General features: G+C 47.0%; 2 protein-coding genes across 2 annotated transcripts; both read left to right on the forward strand.

The window, feature by feature from the left end:
• Window positions 1-5,678: 5,678 nt before the first annotated feature.
• Tp53i3 (tumor protein p53 inducible protein 3) lies at window positions 5,679-13,679 on the forward strand. The gene is made up of 5 exons (XM_036170390.1): window positions 5,679-5,816; window positions 9,360-9,627; window positions 10,926-11,135; window positions 12,620-12,816; window positions 13,497-13,679. Exons 1-5 carry the CDS (start codon window positions 5,679-5,681, stop codon window positions 13,677-13,679), a joined length of 996 nt encoding a protein of 331 aa, XP_036026283.1.
• An 842-nt stretch (window positions 13,680-14,521) lies between these two features.
• Window positions 14,522-19,584, forward strand: Sf3b6 (splicing factor 3b subunit 6). Its single transcript, XM_036170951.1, has 4 exons — window positions 14,522-14,806; window positions 17,239-17,357; window positions 19,121-19,259; window positions 19,380-19,584. Exons 1-4 carry the CDS (start codon window positions 14,777-14,779, stop codon window positions 19,467-19,469), a joined length of 378 nt encoding a protein of 125 aa, XP_036026844.1. The 5' UTR covers window positions 14,522-14,776; the 3' UTR covers window positions 19,470-19,584.
• Window positions 19,585-20,168: the final 584 nt, after the last annotated feature.

Consider the following 20,168-nt stretch of genomic DNA (forward strand, 5'->3'; position numbering starts at 1 on the left):
ATGGTGGTCGTTCTTCCTTGCTGGTCGAGGAGCTCGCCGCAGATAATCAACTTCAAAATGTGAGAAGGGGCATATAATTCCTGGGTGTGGTGGCACACCCCTTTAATCTTAGCACTCGGGAGGCAGAGATAGGCAGATCTCTGAGTTAGAAGCCAACCTAGTCTACATAGTGAGTTCCAGGACAGCCAGGGCTACACAGAGAGGCTATGTCTTGAAAAAAACAAAAAACAAAATTCTGAGGAGTGCTTTATGTATATTTGAAAACTCAAAAGGTGAAAACCACCTTCTGAGTTAAGAAGAAAAACCTTAGGCTCTGAGTCATGAGGACTGGTAATCCAGGTAAAGCAGGTAGTTAAACAGTCCACAGAGGACAGGGGTGAAGGATGAAGAAGCCCTCCGCCTGACTGAAGCCCTCTCCTTCCCCAAGAGCCTTCCCAAGACTTAGAGTCCTGGGTCCTGAGTTTTGCCTCATCAGCCTTAAGGAGTAGTTCCGTGGAGGGAGGTCACGAAGTACCCAGGAGCCAGGACAGTCCTGCAGGAAAGCTAGTATGTTACTGGTTGGTGAAGTTCTGTAGCTTCCCCAGGGAAAGTGTCGAGCCTCATGCTCTTCCAGATGGTGCTCTTCTAGATGGTGAGTCACCTGAACTCCTGGTTGCCCAAGTAGAGAAACTCCTGCCTCAAGATGACACAGCAGAACTTTGCCGAACCTTTGGAGTTGCTGGAAGCCTCCTAGGGACCAAGGAAAGATCAATCCTTCCAGTCCACTTGCCTATCAGATAAGCATGTAAATCCAGATCAGGGTTCTGGACTCCATCACCTATACCTACCCCAAGAGATAGCATGTATTCTGACAGATGAACTTCTGGGCAAAAGATAGGGGTAAGAGGAATCTAGGATACAGACATTTACTTAACTAGCTACTGGGAAGTAGCCAGGCACCCCGAAAATCTGGATCATCCCAGAAGGGGTAGAGTTCCACAGACCTACTACTAATCTAGCCAGGGGTCAGCGAGCCTGGAAATAAGACAGTCTGCAGAGCTAGCACAAAGGGACGCCACATAGGCCACCCACTGCTCTGTGGCGGTCTCCTCTGTTTGAAGACCAGCTGCTTTGGCCAGCTCCTCCTCTCCACTTCTGTTCTTTTCTCTTTCTACTGGAGGCATTCAGGAGGAGTTGAGATAGCCACTCCCGTGGACTTGAGAGTCCAGGATCAAGTGGTCCTGACAAGGTATTGACACCCCTCCCAGATCCCCATCCCTGACACATCAAATAGAGCTTTTAATCTGCTCGCACATCTGGATGTTGTGGCTCGGACTTGCAAATCCAGCACCTCATGGGAAGTCTTTCATGGAGCTCATGAAAGTGGGCATATCTTGCCTCTGAGCAAGGATCATTTCCCAAGATGGGCAAGATATTAGGTGCTACTTGCCCAAGGCACAAGTGAGCATAGTCCCATCAGGCACCTGTCTCCTTGGCTTGGGTTCTCTCCCCTCTCATATGCATAGTTTTGAAGACAGCTTCTGTCCATCTCCCCTCTCTCCTCCCGAAAAGACTGTACTGCCTTCCTACCAACCATGGTAGCCATCACAGAGTGGGATCCAAGATGGCCACTCCTTCCTCCAAACATGATTTATCTTCCCGGAAGAGAGATCTAATGGCTCTTCCATGCTCCTGCCCAGAACTCAACAAGCACCAAGAGGTTGGTTGAGCCAAGAACTACAGATGGAACAAGGAGAAAATGGTCATCTCAGCTTCCCCCAACCCTGCTAGAGTTCAAGGGCGCATGACGCCCCTCAAGAGCCCAATTTGTGTAACTTTAGGTTCCAAAAATGAAGAATGAGCAGCACATGCACACCAAAGAGGATGACATGACCCACCAGCCCATCTCCCCTAAGCATGCACAGCCCCGTAGTAAGAGGGCTGCACTGACAGGTTGTAAGGTGAGGCCCTGTGGTTAAAATACGATGATTAATCTAGACTTCAACCTTATGGGATTTAGGTCACCATGGAAACAAATCTTTGAACAACATCCCTAAGGGATTATCTAGGTTAGGTTAATTGAGGTTAAAAGACCCATTCTATTCATGTGTGATATGATTCATAAGTTATCAACCCAAACACACATACATACACACACACACACACACACACACACACACACACACACACACACACGGAGCGAGGGGGTGGGGGTGAGGATATGAGCACATGTATTCATCACAGGATCCAACATTTTGAAACAATAATCCTTGGTTAATAACAGCAGCATCACTCAGAGGTTGAACAGGTAGTTCCTGAGCAGATGCCCAGTAGAAACGCTTCTTTTCCCCCAACAGATGGAGGCTTGCTGTGTTGTCCAGGCTGACCCCCAGTTCATGATTCTCCTGCCCCAGAATTCTGAGTCACTGGAATCAAAAGTACATGCTACCACACCGCCAAAGAAGTGTCTTTTGCCAGGCGGTGGTGGCACACACCTTTAATCTCAGCAAGCAGATCTCTATGCGGTCAAGGCCAGCCTGAGCTACAGAGCGAGTTCCAGGACAGGCTCCAAAGCTACACAGAGAAACCCTGTCTTGAAAAACCGGGGGAAAAAGTGTCTTTTGCATGAGGCTATGGTGGGTGGCCTTTGCGCAAGCATCTACTCTTTCAGCCCTCCATGGTAGTCACTGTCAGACAATCATGCATAAGAACCCTTCTTTCCTCGCCTTCTGGCTTGATTTTCTAATCATTTGCTGGGGCAGACACATGCAATTCTATTTTGGTCCTGACAACTTTCACAACCTTAAGTGCTACTGAGTCAAGATCTTATTAAGCACTACATCATTTCTCTGCTCACCTTGGGGAATGATCCTTGCTGAAGGCCACCAGAACCTGACAATCTGGTAGCAAGATATACCCACTGTAGGAGCCCAGGAAAGACTTCCCATGGAGGCATTCGGTTTGCTAGCCTATGCCAAAACACCCACACTGGCACTTTTTTTTTTAAAGACAAGGTCCTGTTAACAAAACACCTTGTATTCGTGTGTTGCTAAATCTCCTTCTCAGGGAGAGAAGTAATCAATGTCCACCCCTTCTCCTAAGTTCCCAACGACGAACAGAGGAACTATTCTGCAAAGTTCACTTGGGGAGCCAGGGAATCTGTTGGGCTTCCTTAGAGCACAGGTGAGGGGTTACTTACAAGGACATGAGCATTCCTCCCACACCACACCACACTCAAGCCCTTATCTGGAAGGGATGAAGGCTTCCCCACACAGGAATAGATGGAGCCCCTCAGCCCTATCCCATCCCCACCCCCACTTCACCCAGCCTGTATGGTCTACTCCCACCGCCCCAACACACACACACACACACACACACACACACACACACACACACCCCTCTATGTGTAAATAGTCAGCAAGCCCAAAAGGGATCCTTCTGCAACGAGGTGCAGCTGAATTCCCCAAGATGGCTATTGGTAGGGTTGCTCACAGCAGCATGTTGAAATTCTTAAAGAATAAATAGGCAGGTTGGTGGTGTCCCATGCCTTTAACCCCAGCACTTGGGAGGCAGGAGGATCTCTGTGAGTTCAAGGCTAGCCTGGACTACTGACCAAGTTCAAGGACAGCAAGGGCTACACACAGAAACCCTGTCTCAAACAACAACAAAACACACAAATAAATATTGAATTGAAAATAATAAACTAATGACAAGGCCTCGGGTTGTTGCCCAGATTGGCCTTGAGCTGACACTCCTGTGTCATCCTCTAGAGTAGCTGAAATGATAGGCAGTGGCTTCTGTATATTCTCCTAACCTGGTGGTCCCCCAATAGGGCCCCTCAGGGGCATCTGATGATGTCTAAAGAGTTGTTATAGACACCACGGAGTAGGTTGGGATGCTAAACTTCATATAGTGCAGACGGCAATCTCCCACAACCAAGAATTACCTATTCCTAAATGTCAATTGTGTCAAGGTCAAGAAATCCTGATGTAGGCATGAGAGGCCCCCTTTTGAATTGTTGGTCAGGGTTGTTCAAAAGACTCCCCAAACATTCGAGACTATTGTTATTGCCTTTGGTTTCATCCCAGAGGTAGAAAGTAAAGCTCTATTGTTGAACGCACCCCATACCTCAGACACTGGACTCAGAGGTCCCTGAGCTGTCACTGACCTGAATGCCTCATCCCTGAGGACTAGCATTCATGGTACTAAGAGGTGTCTTATAAGCTTCCAACGGAAGGAAGCAACCAACAGTCCTACCCAGCTGTGACACCCCGGAACCACAATGTGGGAGTTCAGCTCCCACTTTTTGAAGGGTTCTTAGGTAAAGGAGGGAGGAATGAGGAAATATCAGATAGAAAGGGAGACCTAGCAGACAAGAAGAAAGTAAAAAACCACAGGCTTGCTTAGGGAGGGCCTGGGTCAATACCCAACAGCCTCATCCTTTATTCAAAAGGGCTTTTTATAATATGCCAAGGGGAGAGGCAAAAGACCTCCCCCTTGCAAGATCAAAGCACACCCGTACAGGCAAGTGTAGACCCTTTCAAACACCTGGTAACCACACCCATAGCCAAATCATCTCCTCATGCAGCCCTGCTGGGTAAAGCAAGCTCAGATTCTCTATCCCTGAGTAATTAAGTACTCACTATGGACTCCCACACCACAATGACCAGTATGGCATGAAACCCCTACCGGTGAGACCATGGCACAAATACCTTGGTGGCGACAAACAGCTCTATAATTGACTTCAGACCCACTCAACAAGAAATTAATCATCTCTGTCACTAGAAATCTAGCCAGCTGCCCAGGACTAGTGAAATCATGAATCTTGGAGAATTTTCAAGCTCCACCTAATGAAATCAGCAAAATCCCTCACTACACTCTAAACATTTGTCCTTACTCCCACAGATAAGTTGGTCCTCGCCCCTCATCAAGGAAATGTCTCTTTACAATAGGCAGAGACCATTACAGAAAACCCCAACCAATCAAAACACAGCGTTGTGGAGCCCAGTCCCAATGGATACATGTACACAACTCAAGTGCCAGAGCTGTAGCATAAATAGACCAAGGGGAGCCTGGCTTGATAGGAAAATGGACGTATCTGGGTCTTAGGTTGCAGCTGAGCCTACAGTCATCTGTAAAGAGGGAAGTTCTGTCTTATCTAATGAGAGCTGGGGCAGCTTCCAATGTCCCCTAAGCTGGGGAAAAGAATATCCAAACCACCACTCTGTCGCTTTGCATTTTAAAGGGTGAAAAGGACAAGAGATTGGGTTGGCTCCTTTCAGTCCCACCCCTTGGACTGCTCAGAGTTCAGGCACTCATTCCAGGGACAACTGAGGGCGGGTTCTTTGGCTCTAGGGTGCGGCCACCAGCGCCCAGAGGAGCCAAGACGGGCAGTACCTGCTGAACCAGCTTAGTTAAATTGTTCCCATGGCCTGAAGGGGCCTGTCGACAGGACTGGAGATTCCAACCCAGAAACAAGGTAATTTGTTGCAGCCGTACAGTGTTTCCAGCCCTGGACCGCAATTAAAACCGTGTCTTCCGGGACCAAGAGCCAGTGAAGGAGTTGCGGGTTCCTGGGAGACAGGATCCAGGCTCTGAGCCGGCAGTCACCTGCAGTGGGCGCTGCACAGCGGTGTCCTAGCCTTCTTTTCTTCGGAGCCTGGGTTTTTCTGCTTGACTGCCCAGGGTTCTCAGACAGCATGCTGGCGGTGCACTTTGACCAGCCAGGTGGACCAGAAAACCTCTACCTGAAGGAGGTGCCCAAGCCGAGCCCAGGAGAGGGTGAAGTCCTCCTGAAGGTGGCAGCCAGCGCCCTGAACAGGGCTGACTTACTCCAGGTACCCAGGGCTTCCAACGGTCAGTACAGGGTGGGCTCCAGGGCTCAACCTCTGTCTTCAGCGAAGCGACCAGACAGAGCAAACAAGGATTGGGATGTTGCCTGGGAGCACCCATTGGAACAGCTGTGCTGGGGTTCTGCGACCCAAAGCCAAGTAGCCACAGTGTTTCCATAAATGAAGGGATGAGCTGAGGGTGTAGCTCATTGGGAGAGCCTCTGCCTACCCTGCTCCAGGCCCTGGGTGATGCTCCACAACAAAACAAAAACAAGGGTGTTTGCAAAGCAGAATGTTACACCACTGTGTAACACTCATTATCTCTCCAGGCATCCCGGAAAGGAGCAGGGAAGCACCATTTGTTGACACCGGGGGATGGGGGAAGGGTACACCTGCCCCTAATAAACTCCTCAGACAAGCCTATTTATATTTTACAGACCAAGTCTCAGAGGCAGACCTAGAACACAGTTAAGACACTGTCCCTTCAGATTCCCACCCCGGGCTTCATAAATGACTTATCTAAATTGCTGTGCCCGTGGGACCCAGATTAGAACAAAGTGCTTGTTAATTAAACTTTGGTTAGGATTTTCTCACAGGCCTTGGATTGAACCTATTCGAAGCACAGTTAGCCTGCCACCATCCCACCCCCCCCCCCCCTTTTTTTTTAAACAGACTCTTTTGAAAATAGGCTGGCTTCCAGGTAGCATAAGAACAGCCAAAGAAGCAAACTGTGGGCACCCATGTGGACTGATTAATAAGTTATAATGTAAATAACCTCTCCCCCATACTCCTGTAAGTAACCCAAAGAAATTCACTGGCCCAGGAAAAAAAAAAAAAGTTATAGTCCAATCATAAGATGGAGTGCTGGACAGGCAACTTTCATTTTCATTTATTTATTGTTTTTTCACTTTAAAAAATTGAGGCTGGCAGTGGTGGTGCATGCCTTTGATCCCAGCACTCGTGAGGTAGAGCCAGGAGGATCTCTGTGAGTTCGAGGCCAGCCTGGTCTCCAAAGCGAGTTCCAGGAAAGGTGCAAAGCTACATAGAGAAACCCTGTCTTGAAAAAAAAAAGTTTGAATAATTTTAATGATAATAATAAGAAATTAAAAATAAAATAATGAGGGGCTGGAGAGATGGCTCAGAGGTTAAGAGCACTGACTGCTCTTCCAGAGGTCCTGAGTTCAATTCCCAGTACCCACATGGTGGCTCACAACCATCTGTAATGAGATCTGGCGCCCTCTTCTGTATACATAATAAATAAATAAATCTTCTTTAAAAATTCAAAAAAATAAGTAAAATAATGAAAAGTTGTTTTAACCCTATGTAGCCCAGGGTGGTCTCAAACTTAAGACCTTCCCAACTCAGTCTCCAGAATGCTGACATCATAAACGTGCACCACCAAGGCAGCCTACAATTTTAAGAATGAATGATTCCCAGCACTGTAGAGGTTGAAGCGGGAGGATTGCCTCAAGTTTGAGGCCAGCCTGGGCTACAAAGAAAGACCTGGTGGTGGTGGGGGGGGCATTAAACCAACAACTACAAAAATGAAATGAAGCAGGGCCAGGGGCATAATTCTGTGGTAGAATATTTGCCTAACGTGCTCAAGGTCCTCAGCACCACACAAGCAGACAAAATGACTCAGATGTGTACAAGGAAAGGTGAGGCGTAGCTCAGTTGGCAGCGTGCCTGCCTAGCTAGCGTAGCTCTGGGTCTGAGCTCCAGCACTGCGTAGTACCGCATACCCCAGCCTAGTACTTCACAGCTGAGTCAGTTGGGATGAATTAGAAGTGTACATCAGGTGTCGGGACGATGACTCCGTTGGTGAACCTCTGATGAGGCAAGCATGAAGACCTGAGTTTGGACTGCCAGTACAATAATAAAAAGCCAGGTGTGCGGGCTGGAGAGCTGGCTCAGCAGTTAAAAGCAGTTAAAAGCACCAGCTGCTCTTCCAGAGGACCAGGGTTCAATTCCCCAAACCTACATGGCAGCTCAGCTCTCTGTAACTCCAGTTTCAGGGTATCTGGCATCCTCCACAGACCTGTATGTAGGCAAAACACAAATTCACATAAAATAAAAATAAATAAATCTTAATCCCAGCACCGGGGAGGCAGAGGCAGGTGGATCTCTGCGAGTTTGAGGCCAGCCTGGTCTACAGAGTTAGTCCAGGGCAGGCTCTAAAGCTACAGAGAAATCCTGTCTTGAAAAACCAAAAAAAAATAAAATAAATAAAATAAATCTTAAAACAAACAAGCAGGTGTGTGCCTGTCATCCCAGAGACAGGTGAATCCTGGGGCTTGCTGGCCAGCTAGTCTAGTTGAACGAGTAACTCGTTCTAGGTTCAGTGAGAGACCCTGTGTCAGAATATAAGGTAGAGAGCCATTAAGGAAGACACTCAATATTGACCCTGGATTCCATATGCATGCCACACACTTATGGGCATGTACACACACAGAAAGAAATGTACATCCGAATCAACTGGCAAACTTTTTTTTTTTTTGGTTTTTCAAGACAGGGTTTCTCTGTAGCTTTGGAGCCTGTTCTGGAACTCACTATGTAGACCAGGCTGGCCTGGAACTCACAGAGATCCACCTGGCTCTGCCTCCCGAGTGCTGGGATTACAGGCGTGCGCCACCACTGCCCAGCCAACTGGTGAACTTTTTAAAATTAACATGGCAGGGCCAGGCAGTTGCAGTTTGAAATAGTTTTGATGCAAAACTGCAGTTAGGTCCTTATGGTCTAAAGTCTTTGAGACCCAGGGTAAGTACAGCCTGTCATTCAATAAATATCTATAATTGTTCTATAATTTCCTCCTAGTCTCTCTAATAATTTACTTTGCAATCTTGGACAAGCCATTACCCACCCTGGTCTCTTTCTTTCTTTGTACATTAAAGGGCTTCAGTAAATCAACTAGCTGAGGACTCTACCAGTTAAGGCTGATGTTTGTGACCTGTAGCCTTTTATTTACACAGACTAAGCCATCTCCCTCTCCTTTTTTCTTACTTATAAAACTGGACTTTGCTGGGCAGTGGAGGTGTACGTTTTTGATCCCAGCCCTTGGGAGGCAGAGGCAGGCTAATCTCTGTGAGTTCAAGGACAGTTTGGTCTACAGAGTGAATTCCAGGACAGCTGGGGCTACACAGAGAAACCCCATCTCAAAAAACAATACAAAAGAAAACAAGCTGGGAGGTGGTGGCGCAGGTCTTTGATCCCAGCACTTGGGAGGCAGAGGCAGGCTAATCTCTCTGAGTTCAAGGCCAGCCTGGTCTACAGAGTGAATTCTAGGACTGTTGGGGCTACACAGAGAAACACTGTCTCAAAAAACAAATCAGGGGTTGGGGATTTAGCTCAGTGGTGGAGCGCTTGCCTAGCAAGTACAAGGCCCTGGGTTTGGTCCTCAGCTCTGAAAAACCACAACAAAAAAGCAAAACCAGACTTCATCCTGATTTTTTTTCCCCTCTGAGAAAAGGAAGAGCTACTGGAGAGGGGCCAGGGATGGTGACACACAGGTTCCAGATCATGCTCCCACTTACTGTGCCTCTCTTTCTGCAGAGAGTGGGCCAGTATGCCCCACCCCCAGGAGCCAGTAGCATTTTGGGACTTGAAGCCTCGGGACAAGTGGCTGAGCTGGGGCCTGGCTGCCAGGGACACTGGAAGGTCGGGGATTTGGCCATGGCTTTGTTGCCCGGGGGAGGCCAAGCTCAGTACGTCACTGTTCACGAAGATCTCCTTATGCCCATCCCAGAAGGACTGACCCTGAATCAAGCTGCAGCCATCCCGGAGGCCTGGATTACTGCCTTTCAGCTCTTACATCTCGTAGGTGAGGGTGTCTGATGCTCATTTCGCACAGCAAGGCTTACTCCCCAGTGAGCCAAGCTCCCCAAACCCCAACAGTCCTCCAGGATACCCAGCACCCAGCACCTACCTTGCTGAATCACTAACACTGTCAGGACATTAAATCATATTAAAATGACTTGATATTGGGGGGGATGAGAACCAGGCTTAGCAGACAGGAGGTCTAGGGACATCTTAACACAAGACCTGGGAGCAGTTTGCACCTCAGGTCACGTGGACTTCTCTGTGAGGCCCAGTGCGATGGAAGAGGCAGGCTAGGGGTGTATCTCAGTGGTAGAGCGTTTTTCCTAGCATGCTCAGGGGCCTGCGTTTGATCCTCAGCTTTGAAAGAGAAAGGAAGGAAGGAAAAAGAAAGAAATATAGCCACAGAATTTTGGAGACTAGCTCTATTCGAACAGCAGCTGAAGTCTGAGGTGGGGAAACCTGATGTGAGCAAGGGTGACCGGAGACAGCTATTAGGAACAAAACGACTTGAGCTGTGGTAGGTGCGTCAAGGCAGGCCAAGAAAGCTCGAGGTGAAGGCAGCTGCTCCACTCAGAGATGAGGGATGGTTGTTACCATTTGTAAAAAGATGATGCCGGAAGATGGTGGTGCACGCCTTTAATCCAGGCACTCGGGAGGCAGAGGCAGGCGGATCTCTGTGAGTTCGAGGCCAGCCTGGTCTACCAAGTGAGTTCCAGGAAAGGCGCAAGCTACACAGAGAAACCCTGTCTCAGAAAAAACAAACAAACAAACAAACAAAAAAAAGATGACATTGGGCAGATTGAAGACTCTGAATGCCAGACTGTCTGGACTCAGTGCAAAGCCAAAAAGTCACTTCCCATTTTGAGAAAAGAGATGATAAAGAAGGCTCCAGTTGGAGAGAAGGAGTCTGATGTCTATGTGAGACACTGGATCAGTGAGACCAGCGAAAGCCAGACCTCAGTGATGACAGTGGGGAACGGGGGTTATTCTTGCTTTAAAAGGTGTGTATGTAGAAATATGCATTTGGGTGTTGTTATTTTGTATTTCGAATAGAGATAATGGATGTGGCTACTGATAGTTTTGTAACTAAAGCCCATTTTCCACATGATCAGAGACAGTAAGGGAAAAAGAAAAAAAAAGAGGGAGAAAGAGAGACAGAGATAGAGAACTGTCAATGTGTCCCTTCAGAAAGCAAGATATTTGGCATCTGGTCCAAGAGTCCAGTGAGGTAGACAGGCTATTCCGATAGCTGGACAGAAGAACTGGCAGGTTCCACAGTGTCTATCCTTTTCATCACAGGCCACGTTCAGCTTGGAGACTTAGTGCTGATCCACGCAGGATCAAGTGGCGTGGGCACAGCTGCCATCCAGCTGACTCGGAAGGCTGGTGCTATTCCTCTGGTTACAGCCGGCTCCCAGCATAAGCTTCAAATGGCCGAAAAGCTTGGGGCTGCTGCTGGATTCAATTATAGAGAAGATTTTTCTGAAGCGACGCTCAGAGTCACTAACGGTAAGTTGCTCCTTCTGCAACTCAGCAGACATAAAAAAAAAAAAAAATGGTTAGATGAAATCTTCGTTTCTATGGTTGCCAGTGTGCTGGGTCAATCTAGACTTTGCTGGAAGGACTATCACTGCCCTGGCCAAGCTGATGTAAGCAGGTGTTTGAATATTAGAGACTGGCAGCCAGCACTGGGGTCTAAGGTTATTTCAGTGTTGTCCATGTCCATGCAGGGCAAGAACTCCATCACTAAGAGCTACATCCCTAACCCACAGTGTGCATTCTTGCAGGCGACATGGTTCATACATGTTTAGAAACTGCATAGCCACACAGAGTTGACCTAGAATTTGCCAAGGGCCCATTCTTCCCAAACAGCCACTCTGTAGCGAGTTAACCGGAAGCCTGCAGCACAGACTAATGTGCTAATGACCATCTAGAGATGGTCAAGGTGACCAAAGCTGAGAGTGACCTTGAACTTCTGGTTTTCCCATCTCTATCTTCTGAGTGCTGGGATTACCGATGTACACCATCTTGCCTGGTATATGCGATTCTGGGTGCTAAGCCCCAGGGCTTTATGCACGTTAGGCTGATACTCTACCAATTGAGCTACCTCTTCGCTCAAATCTGGCTTTTTTTTTTCCATTCATTTTTTTCTATTTTCCTGTGGGTAGAAAAGGAGAGATGAGAACTGATTTACTAAGCTGTGACTCTGATAAGCCAGCACAGACTGTCTAACTTAGAGGTGGACAATCAGACTGCTCTGTAGCCTATCGTAGACTTCCTCTTTTCTATTCCTGCTCATGCCTGGATGCCAGTGGGACTGTATTATTTGGGAGATGAGGTGAGAAACCAGGAGCAGTTGTTTCCATCCTGCTATGAAGAGGTGGGGAGCAGGGACTCATGAAAGATGCACGCACTATATTACACATGCTGTTAAAGAGTGCTACTATGTAATTCCATTACAACAATCTCTCTCTCTCTCTCTCTCTCTCTCTCTCTCTCTCCTCTCCTCTCCTCTCCTCTCCTTTCCTTCCTTCCTCCCTCCCTCCCTCCCTCTCTCTCTCTTGTTCTTTCTTTCTTTCTTTTTATTTATTTATTTTTTTTGGTTTATTTTGAGACAGGGTTTCTCTGTGTAGTTTTGGAGCCTGTCCCAGATCTCACTCTGTAGACCAGGTTGGCCTCGAACTCACAGAGAACCGCCTGGCTCTGCCTCCCGAGTGCTGGGATTAAAGGCGTGCATCACCCGTCCTAACAACAATATTTCTATGGCCACCTGTTTTTAGTTCCAGCCGCACTTGCCATCAGCACTTGTATCAATTTGAGACAAAGTCTCACTCTGTACCCCAGGCTAGCCTCAAGGTCCTCCCGCCTCAACCTCCAAGAACTCCAATGGGCTGCTACACCTACATTTATTTTTACCCACAAATACACCATGAAATCTTATTTGTACCCGTTTTTGTGCCTAACATTATTGTCCATCTTTCCCCCTTTGAAAGGTGTTGGAGTGGATCTTATTCTAGACTGCATAGGCGGACCCTACTGGGAGAAGAATATCAACTGCCTGGCTCTGGACGGTCGCTGGGTTCTCTACGGTTTAATAGGAGGAGGGGATGTCAGTGGGCCCCTGCTTTCAAAACTGCTCTTTAAGCGAGGGAGTCTAATCACTAGTTTGTTGCGATCTAGGGATAATAAGGTGAGTATTGAGTGAAAAAAGTGTGACTGTCACTCAGAAAACTGTTTTGGTACATACCCAGTCATAGCTCACCCTAGGGGCCCTATAAGGAAGCCTGCCATCTTGTGGACAGATGTGTTCCAGAGGACTAATTCAGATGAGCCAACAGAAGACTCTGGCATGTCACACACACACACACACACACACACACACACACACACACACACACACACACACACTTTCTATCAGGATGAACAAAACATCGGCCATAGTATTAAGTCTTCAAATAGGTCCAAGGCTTTGTTTTCAGGGTAGACCTCTCCTCAGTGTACTAAGAAAGCCTATTTGGTAAATAAGTCGTAGCTTCAACAAATTCATGTTCCTAAAGTCTTCTGTAGCATTCTAGCAGGCGCCAGCTTTGGGAATGTTAGTCCATCAGTTTCCAACAGTGGGGAAGATAAGGCTTAATTAAGCATTCCTTTTGTACTGACACTATGTAAGTCTGTTGGTTACACTAGTATTTTACTACAGCGTTTAATCTTAACCTGATACAGATTGAGGTTGCACATTTGAAAGCATGCTCTCTCACATAGGAAGTGAAGTGGGGTGTGCTGTTTCAGATGCTCAGACAGCATGAAGGCTAAGCAGGATGGGGGATGGCAGGGTAAGGCCTCTGTTCAAGTTGGTGTTCTTTTGCTTAGTACAAACAGGCAGTGGTGAAAACGTTCACGGAGCAGATTCTGCCCTACTTCTCCAAGGACAGCCCCCAACGTCTGCTGCCGGTTCTGGACAGTATCTACCAGGCGACTGATATTCGAGCGGCCCACGAGTACATGGAAGCTAACAAGAACGTGGGCAAGATTGTCTTGGAGCTGCCCCAGTGAAGGAAGACTCCAGAACAAGTTTGGAGTGGGTTCTACTCCCAGGTCCGCCCCTGTAAAGCTGCTCTAACTAAATAAAAAGAGTGTATATGAAGGGAGGTGTGTTCTCTGTTGGCGACCTAGCACATGGACAAGGGTGAAGAGGGAGTCCGGACCATCAGGTGTCTCAAAGTGTTGTGGCACCGGTGTGTGGGTGCATGAGGATCCGTGGAAATAAGACTCAGAGGCACCTTAAGAATGAATCTACCCTTTTGTGGCTGTAAGGGGATACAGCCTCTAAGGGCTGAAACATTTTTTCTTCACCCAGGGCATTTTTATTTTTCCCAATATTTACACCTTAGCAAGTTGGTTTCCATATGCTCAAAAGAACCTGAAAGAAGCTCCCAACAATACAATGGCAAGTGCAGATGCCTCGATTTATCAGATACCACGGTTTTCTGAACCAAGTTTTGCATAGGCTTTGTATCCTGGGGAAACTTGTATCCTGGGACAAGATTCATTCACATAGGGCGACTGGAGAAACATAAAGGTATCGGTTAAACAAAAGACGGATTAGGGCAAGACGCTACTCTCTGGAGCCAGGCCAGGAGTAGCTCAGCAGGAATTGCAGCCATAATCAGGTGCCGGGAGACTCCCAAACCCAGGCCCCGGACCAGTATTCTGGGTAAAGTTCACCTTCAGAATCCCGTAGACGCCGCTAAGCACCTAAAACGCGCCACGCCCACCTCGGTGTCTTCAGCCCGCAACCCTGACCTGGACCCGCCCCTCAGCCCTCAAGCCCCGCCCCCTCCAAGCAGGAACACCTCCCTCCCTGTAGCCTTCACCCCGCCCCTTCCTGTCCGGTATCCGGAAGTGTCTTGGAGCTCGCCTGTGCGCCTTCCGGTCTGAGAACGCTGTCCGGGTAGTTGGGTCTGGAGCCACTTTTCGAGGACGTCAACAGGTCCTCGTTTGAGACGCGGGCTTTCCGGCAGTGCTGTAACGGCTCTCGGGTTCTGCCTGGCTGTTGACACCCTGTATCTGACGCTGTGTCGCCCTCCCAGGCGACCGAGCTTTAGAGATCTTCGGAGGAATCCCACGGTCGCCTCCAGCAGCCCGCCAAGATGGCGATGCAAGCGGCCAAGAGGGCGAATGTGAGTGCCCGCTTTCTGCGCGGCAGGGAAGCGATCTGGTGGCTGGGCTGTCGCAGCGTGGGTGGGAGAGTTCTTGTCCTCCGCCCACAGGTCGGGAAGCCCGTTGCCTGTTCGGTCAAAGGAGGTTCTATCCTGGCCTTATCCTCAGGGGTGTGTTCCTTGAGCGACTTTTCGCTCCCACCCCTTTTGAGAGCTCCCCTTCCCCCCGGTAATGTTGACAGTCTCAGGTCCCACGGTCTCTGCTGCTTGACCTCACCTAGGAGCAGGCGTTAGGATCCTCCGAGTCTAAAAAGCCGATAGCACAGACGTATTCAGTAACTATTATGGTCCGCTGCCAGCTGGAGCCTGGGATTTTTCTCGCATGTAGAACTTTGGGTATCCCCTGTTAATGTATTTAAGCGCCTGACGCGTCTCTGGTTTTACAAATGGGAAGCAGTTCATCAGTTGTATTTACTCAACACCAGTGTTGGGGTTACAACAGTGAATTAAAACGTCGTTCTTGCCCGGCGGCGGTGGTGGCGCACGCCTTTAATCCCAGCACTTGGGAGGCAGAGGCAGGTCGATCTCTGTGAGTTTGAGCCCAGCAAGGTCTGCAGAGCAAGTTCCAGGATAGGCTCCAAAAGCTACACAGAGAAACCCTGTTTCGAAAAACAAAAAAACAAAAACAAAAAGTCATTCTTATTTCTGCTGTTGGCAGCGAGTGGAGTGTTATCAAAATCTTTACGGAAAAAAACTAGGCAACGGTTAAAACTTAGAATTATACCCAAACAGATAGATAATTGACTATTGGGTATGCTGATGAAGATTTGGGGCTACCTTGATTATTTGAATTAGTTCAGTGAATGAAAACTTGGTTCCTGTAGGATGAAAAGAGAGTGGGAATTAAAAAAAAAATAAAGAAACCGGCAAGGAGTTGGTCCTCTTGGTTTTCTTATTAATAGAGAAATCGAATTGTTCTAAAGAGACATAAAGTGCATTTTATATGCTAACAAGAGTGCACCAATGGAATGGGAGAAACCTAATAAAGAAGGAAATTGTATTAAATTCAGGATCGAAGCTGGAAATGTGGCTCAGTGGTAGTTCCTGAATTTGATTCCAAGCACCTCAAACCACAACAAAAACCTAAAATAGTTAAAGAAGGGATTTTGAGTAGATGAGTGGTTGGTATAGCAGAAGAAAAATGGAATGGACATAGACTTGAATAAAGTTTATTAGGAATATATAGTACTTACCATTTGGTCATACCTGTTTTCTTCAAGAAACATAGAGCCAGGGTCATATCCTGGGTTGGCCGAGAAGAGTAGACAGCCCTTTCAGTTTTACAGGGAATGATGATGGAGAGGTTTCAGGAGAGAAGAGAAGGAGGTTACACAGTGTTTTGCAGAGTGAGAAAGCAGATTTATTAGAGAAATATATTTTTGTCTGGCAGTTGTTGATTATGAAACTTGGGGGGAGGAGTATCACTACTCATTTGAAAGAAGGGAATAAGTTTCTTTTAACTTATATTTATTTATGATTGTATTGCATGTGCCACAGTTGTGTCAATTTAATAAGTATTCATTGAGAAAATTTTTGTCTGGTGCATAGTTGACTGAGTATATTAGCAGAGAGTGAGCTGTGAGTCATGAAAGTAGAATAAGGGAGTGTGGAGAGTGAGAAATACACAGCAGGTCAAGAAAAGTAACTCTAGAGGAACATTTCAGTGTCAAAGATTGTGTAGAAACCCGAGTGCTGGAGGAGGAACAAGAGTCAGGAACAGTTTGCGAGCTGGACACTGCAACGAAAAGACATTAGCAGAAGCACTTTCAGAGTGCTGGGTGGTAGCTCAGGTCTGGCATCTAAGAAGTAAAGACTAAGAGTCAGTGCGTACAGACTCTTCTACTTGACTGAAAAAGAAAAGAGTAAGTAGAGAGAGCTAGAAAGTGAGGGAAGCCAGACATCTTGTCCTTTCTTCAAGGTGTGTCTCTAATACCTAGCCCACTGAGTACATTAAAAAGGCATTTAGTAACTGAGTGAGTGAGTGAAGAGGACTCCAGCGATTTGTCTGGTGTGGGGATTGGGAGGACCAGGTCAGCTGCTCTCGTGGTAGGAAGGGAAAGCCTATAAGAACAAGAGAGAGGGGTCATTGACACAAGTTCTTAAGACAGCCAGCAGAAAGCTTATGAATGGGATTTTATCATCTTCCCTTTCCCAGGAGACATTAGGGGTCCTTGAGTGAACTGGGAAATACTGGTTAAATTGGAGTGTCCAAAGCCTCAGTCTTAGTTCCTACTTACAGTCTCCCCTCTGTGTGGTGCTCTCTTGTTTTTCTGAAGAACATGCCACTTAGAGTAGCATCAGTTTATACTTTTATTCTTATTCTGCATCTTCGAGTTCTTTATAATGGCAGCACTGCTTTCCCACAATGTAATGATACACATTTCTCATTTTAGATTCGCCTCCCACCTGAAGTAAATCGGATTTTGTATATAAGGAATTTGCCATACAAAATCACAGCGGAAGAAATGTATGATATATTTGGGAAATATGGGCCTATTCGTCAAATCAGAGTGTAAGTTGTACTGAGACCTGAAATGTCACTTACAGGGAATGGTTGCCTAGTCCATAATCTCAGAATTGTAGCTGGCAGCAGAACTGTGCTGTGTGGTGTATAGTGATATGTCTGTTTCACAGTGAGACTACCAAGCTCTTGAGTAAAAGTACCTTTCTAGTACCATGTAATGTTTTGATAAAATCTTCTAACACTGAACCGAACAGTTAAACTATCTGTACAGAACCTGGACTTGTGCCATTTAAGGGTTCCTCTGAAAGGATTTCTAAAGCTTTTATTTTTAGTTACAATATTTCTTTTTAGGGAGCACCTTGGGTAGGCCCTGTTGGTTTGAACCCAGGGCCCTGTACATGCTGGGTAGGCACTATACCTCTGAGCTATAGCCCCAACCCCACTATATTTTTTATAAGTTTTCTGAAGTAAGCGTGGTGGTGGTGCAATGCCTATAAACTCAGCACTTCAGAGATGGAGTTCAATATCGTTTTCATCAATACAGTGATTTTGAGGTCATTCTGGACTTAAGACCCTATCTCAAACAAAATAAGCCAAAAAAAAAAAAAAATTCCTTTTATAATCTGAGAACCCCTTCCTGGCCTTTAGGACATTGAGGCTGGGGACTTTGCTTTTGAGTGCCCTCCATCTCTCCTAGGATAAACTGATTACTGGAAACACGTTATCATTAATACCTGAATGAAGACGAAAACCAAAGTACTGTAGACCAGTTGCTCTTAGAAGGTCTCTTTCCTCTGAGCAGCTGCTAAGAGCTTTGAACTTCTACATGATACATTTTGTCTGTGTTTTGAGGATGTGAGGACTCCAGGTCCTTCCAAGTACCAAGACCAGTATGTAGACACCCTCTGATTTGGGAGCCAGGGAACAAGAGTCTACCATGAAAGCCTGTGACTAGCTGTGTGGCAAGTTGCCAGCTTGTTGGGTTGTTCTTCGTCTGTAAAATAATCTGGGTGGTGGTGGTTCTTGTTTTGTTTCGTTTTGAGATAGGGTTTCTCTGTGTAGTCCTGGCTGTTCTGGATCTCTCTCTGTAGACCAGGCTGGCCTCAGATTCACAGAGATCCGCCTGGCTGTACCTCCCAAGCGCTGGGATTAAAGGCGTGCGCCACCGTGTCCACAGTGCAATTTTGTGATCATGCTTCTGCAGCTTCCTTCTTAGTCCTTGAGCTAGTTCACTTCCAAACACATTAATTTACAAAATTACAGGCTTGCTGGGCTTTTTTTGTTTGGGGCCAGCCTGGTCTACAGAGTGACTTCCAGGACAGTCGGGGCTACACAGAGAAACACTTTATCTTGAAAAAGAAACAAACATAAAATGCTCATTTAGCATATCTATTCATAATGTTTGTTCCCTCTGGTATTTTTCAGGTTAGTTTCAAATTACTTAAATAAAGCATATTTCTGTTTATTGTCTCCAAACAATTGTATAAGGCTGCAGGGTAGAGCTCAGTGGTAGAATACTTGGCATAGAAGGCTTGAATATATAGTTTGTTTTTGTTTTTCGTTTTTGTTTCTTGAGCTGAGGATTGAACCCAGGGCCTTATGCTTGCCTAACAGGCAAGCACTCTACCACTGAGCTAAATCCCCAACCCTATAGTTTGTATTTTTTAAGAATACAGAGCCAGGCTGGTCGGTGGTGGTGACCACCTTTAATACCAGTACTCCATGCTGAAACGAACAAGGCGCAGTTACAGGTTCAGAAAGACTGAAAATTGTCGATGCTTGGGTAAATGTGGTTTATAACTGTCCTGCAGAGGGAATACACCCGAGACCAGAGGAACAGCCTATGTGGTCTACGAAGACATCTTTGATGCTAAGAATGCATGTGACCATCTATCTGGATTCAACGTGTGTAACAGATACCTCGTGGTGTTGTATTATAATGCTAACCGGGTGAGTGGCTCTGGCTCTGGGAAGTGTGTGGTGGGTGTTCTGTTTGTTAGTGCCTCTGCTGAGCTCGCTCCTTTAGCTGTGGTCAGTCCTTGTCAACTGCAGTGCTTGTCACACTTACAGGCATTCCAGAAGATGGACACCAAGAAGAAGGAGGAGCAGCTGAAGCTTCTCAAGGAGAAGTACGGCATCAACACAGATCCCCCCAAATGAGTTCTCGGACTTCACTCTGAAGACGTCCATTTTCTTCTTAGGTAGCATGGCTTGTTTAAATTTTTCTAAGTGTTAGGATATATTATGTTAATAAACCTGTAGCTTTTGTAAAACCTGTCAGTGTTTTCTCTTTGGGGGATGGGGGTTTCGAGACAGAGTCTCTCTGTGGAATAGCCCTAGCTGTCCGGCAACTCGCTCTGTAGCCCAGGCAGGCCTTGAACTCACAGAGCTCCTCCTGCCTCTGTCTCCCAAGTGCTGGGATTAAAGGTGTGCACCGCCGCACCCAGCCTAGACTTGTCATTTTTAACCAGTAACAACCCAATGAGGTAACATGAGGACATCAAAGCTCATGATGTGTAGTGTACACCTGTAATCCCAGCATTTGGGACGCTGAGGCAGGAGGATCACCATGAGTTTGAGACTGTCCTAGGCTATGGAGTAAATCTGGGCCAGTCTCAGCCTGGGTTACAGAGTCAGACTGTCTCAAAAGACAAAGGCGGAGACATGAATGGACTGGCACAAGGTCTACAAAGAGCCAGACACCTGTCAGTGGGCAGCCTTGTCCTTACAGCAGAGGGCTGTGGAGAGGCGATGGTTTAGAGGGCAGCTTGTTGGTAGAAACTTGAGAGCACGCTGTTTAGGCAGTGGTGCTGTAACTGGGCCAAGATTGAACTTACGTAGATTTCCTTCTCATTATTA

The sequence above is a fragment of the Onychomys torridus genome, chromosome 21 (genome assembly GCF_903995425.1).
Source record: "Onychomys torridus chromosome 21, mOncTor1.1, whole genome shotgun sequence".
Classification (NCBI taxonomy): domain Eukaryota; kingdom Metazoa; phylum Chordata; class Mammalia; order Rodentia; family Cricetidae; genus Onychomys; species Onychomys torridus.

Excerpts from the sequence above, each read along its gene's own strand:
- Sf3b6 (XM_036170951.1), top strand. The coding sequence starts at position 14,777 with ATGGCGATGCAAGCGGCCAAGAGGGCGAAT. Across the intron at positions 14,807-17,238 it reads AAGCGGCCAAGAGGGCGAAT|ATTCGCCTCCCACCTGAAGT; the intron begins GTGAGTGCCCGC and ends TTCTCATTTTAG. Across the intron at positions 17,358-19,120 it reads CCTATTCGTCAAATCAGAGT|AGGGAATACACCCGAGACCA; the intron begins GTAAGTTGTACT and ends ACTGTCCTGCAG.
- Tp53i3 (XM_036170390.1), top strand. The coding sequence starts at position 5,679 with ATGCTGGCGGTGCACTTTGACCAGCCAGGTGGACCAGAAAACCTCTAC. Across the intron at positions 11,136-12,619 it reads GACGCTCAGAGTCACTAACG|GTGTTGGAGTGGATCTTATT; the intron begins GTAAGTTGCTCC and ends CCCCTTTGAAAG. Across the intron at positions 12,817-13,496 it reads TGCGATCTAGGGATAATAAG|TACAAACAGGCAGTGGTGAA; the intron begins GTGAGTATTGAG and ends TCTTTTGCTTAG.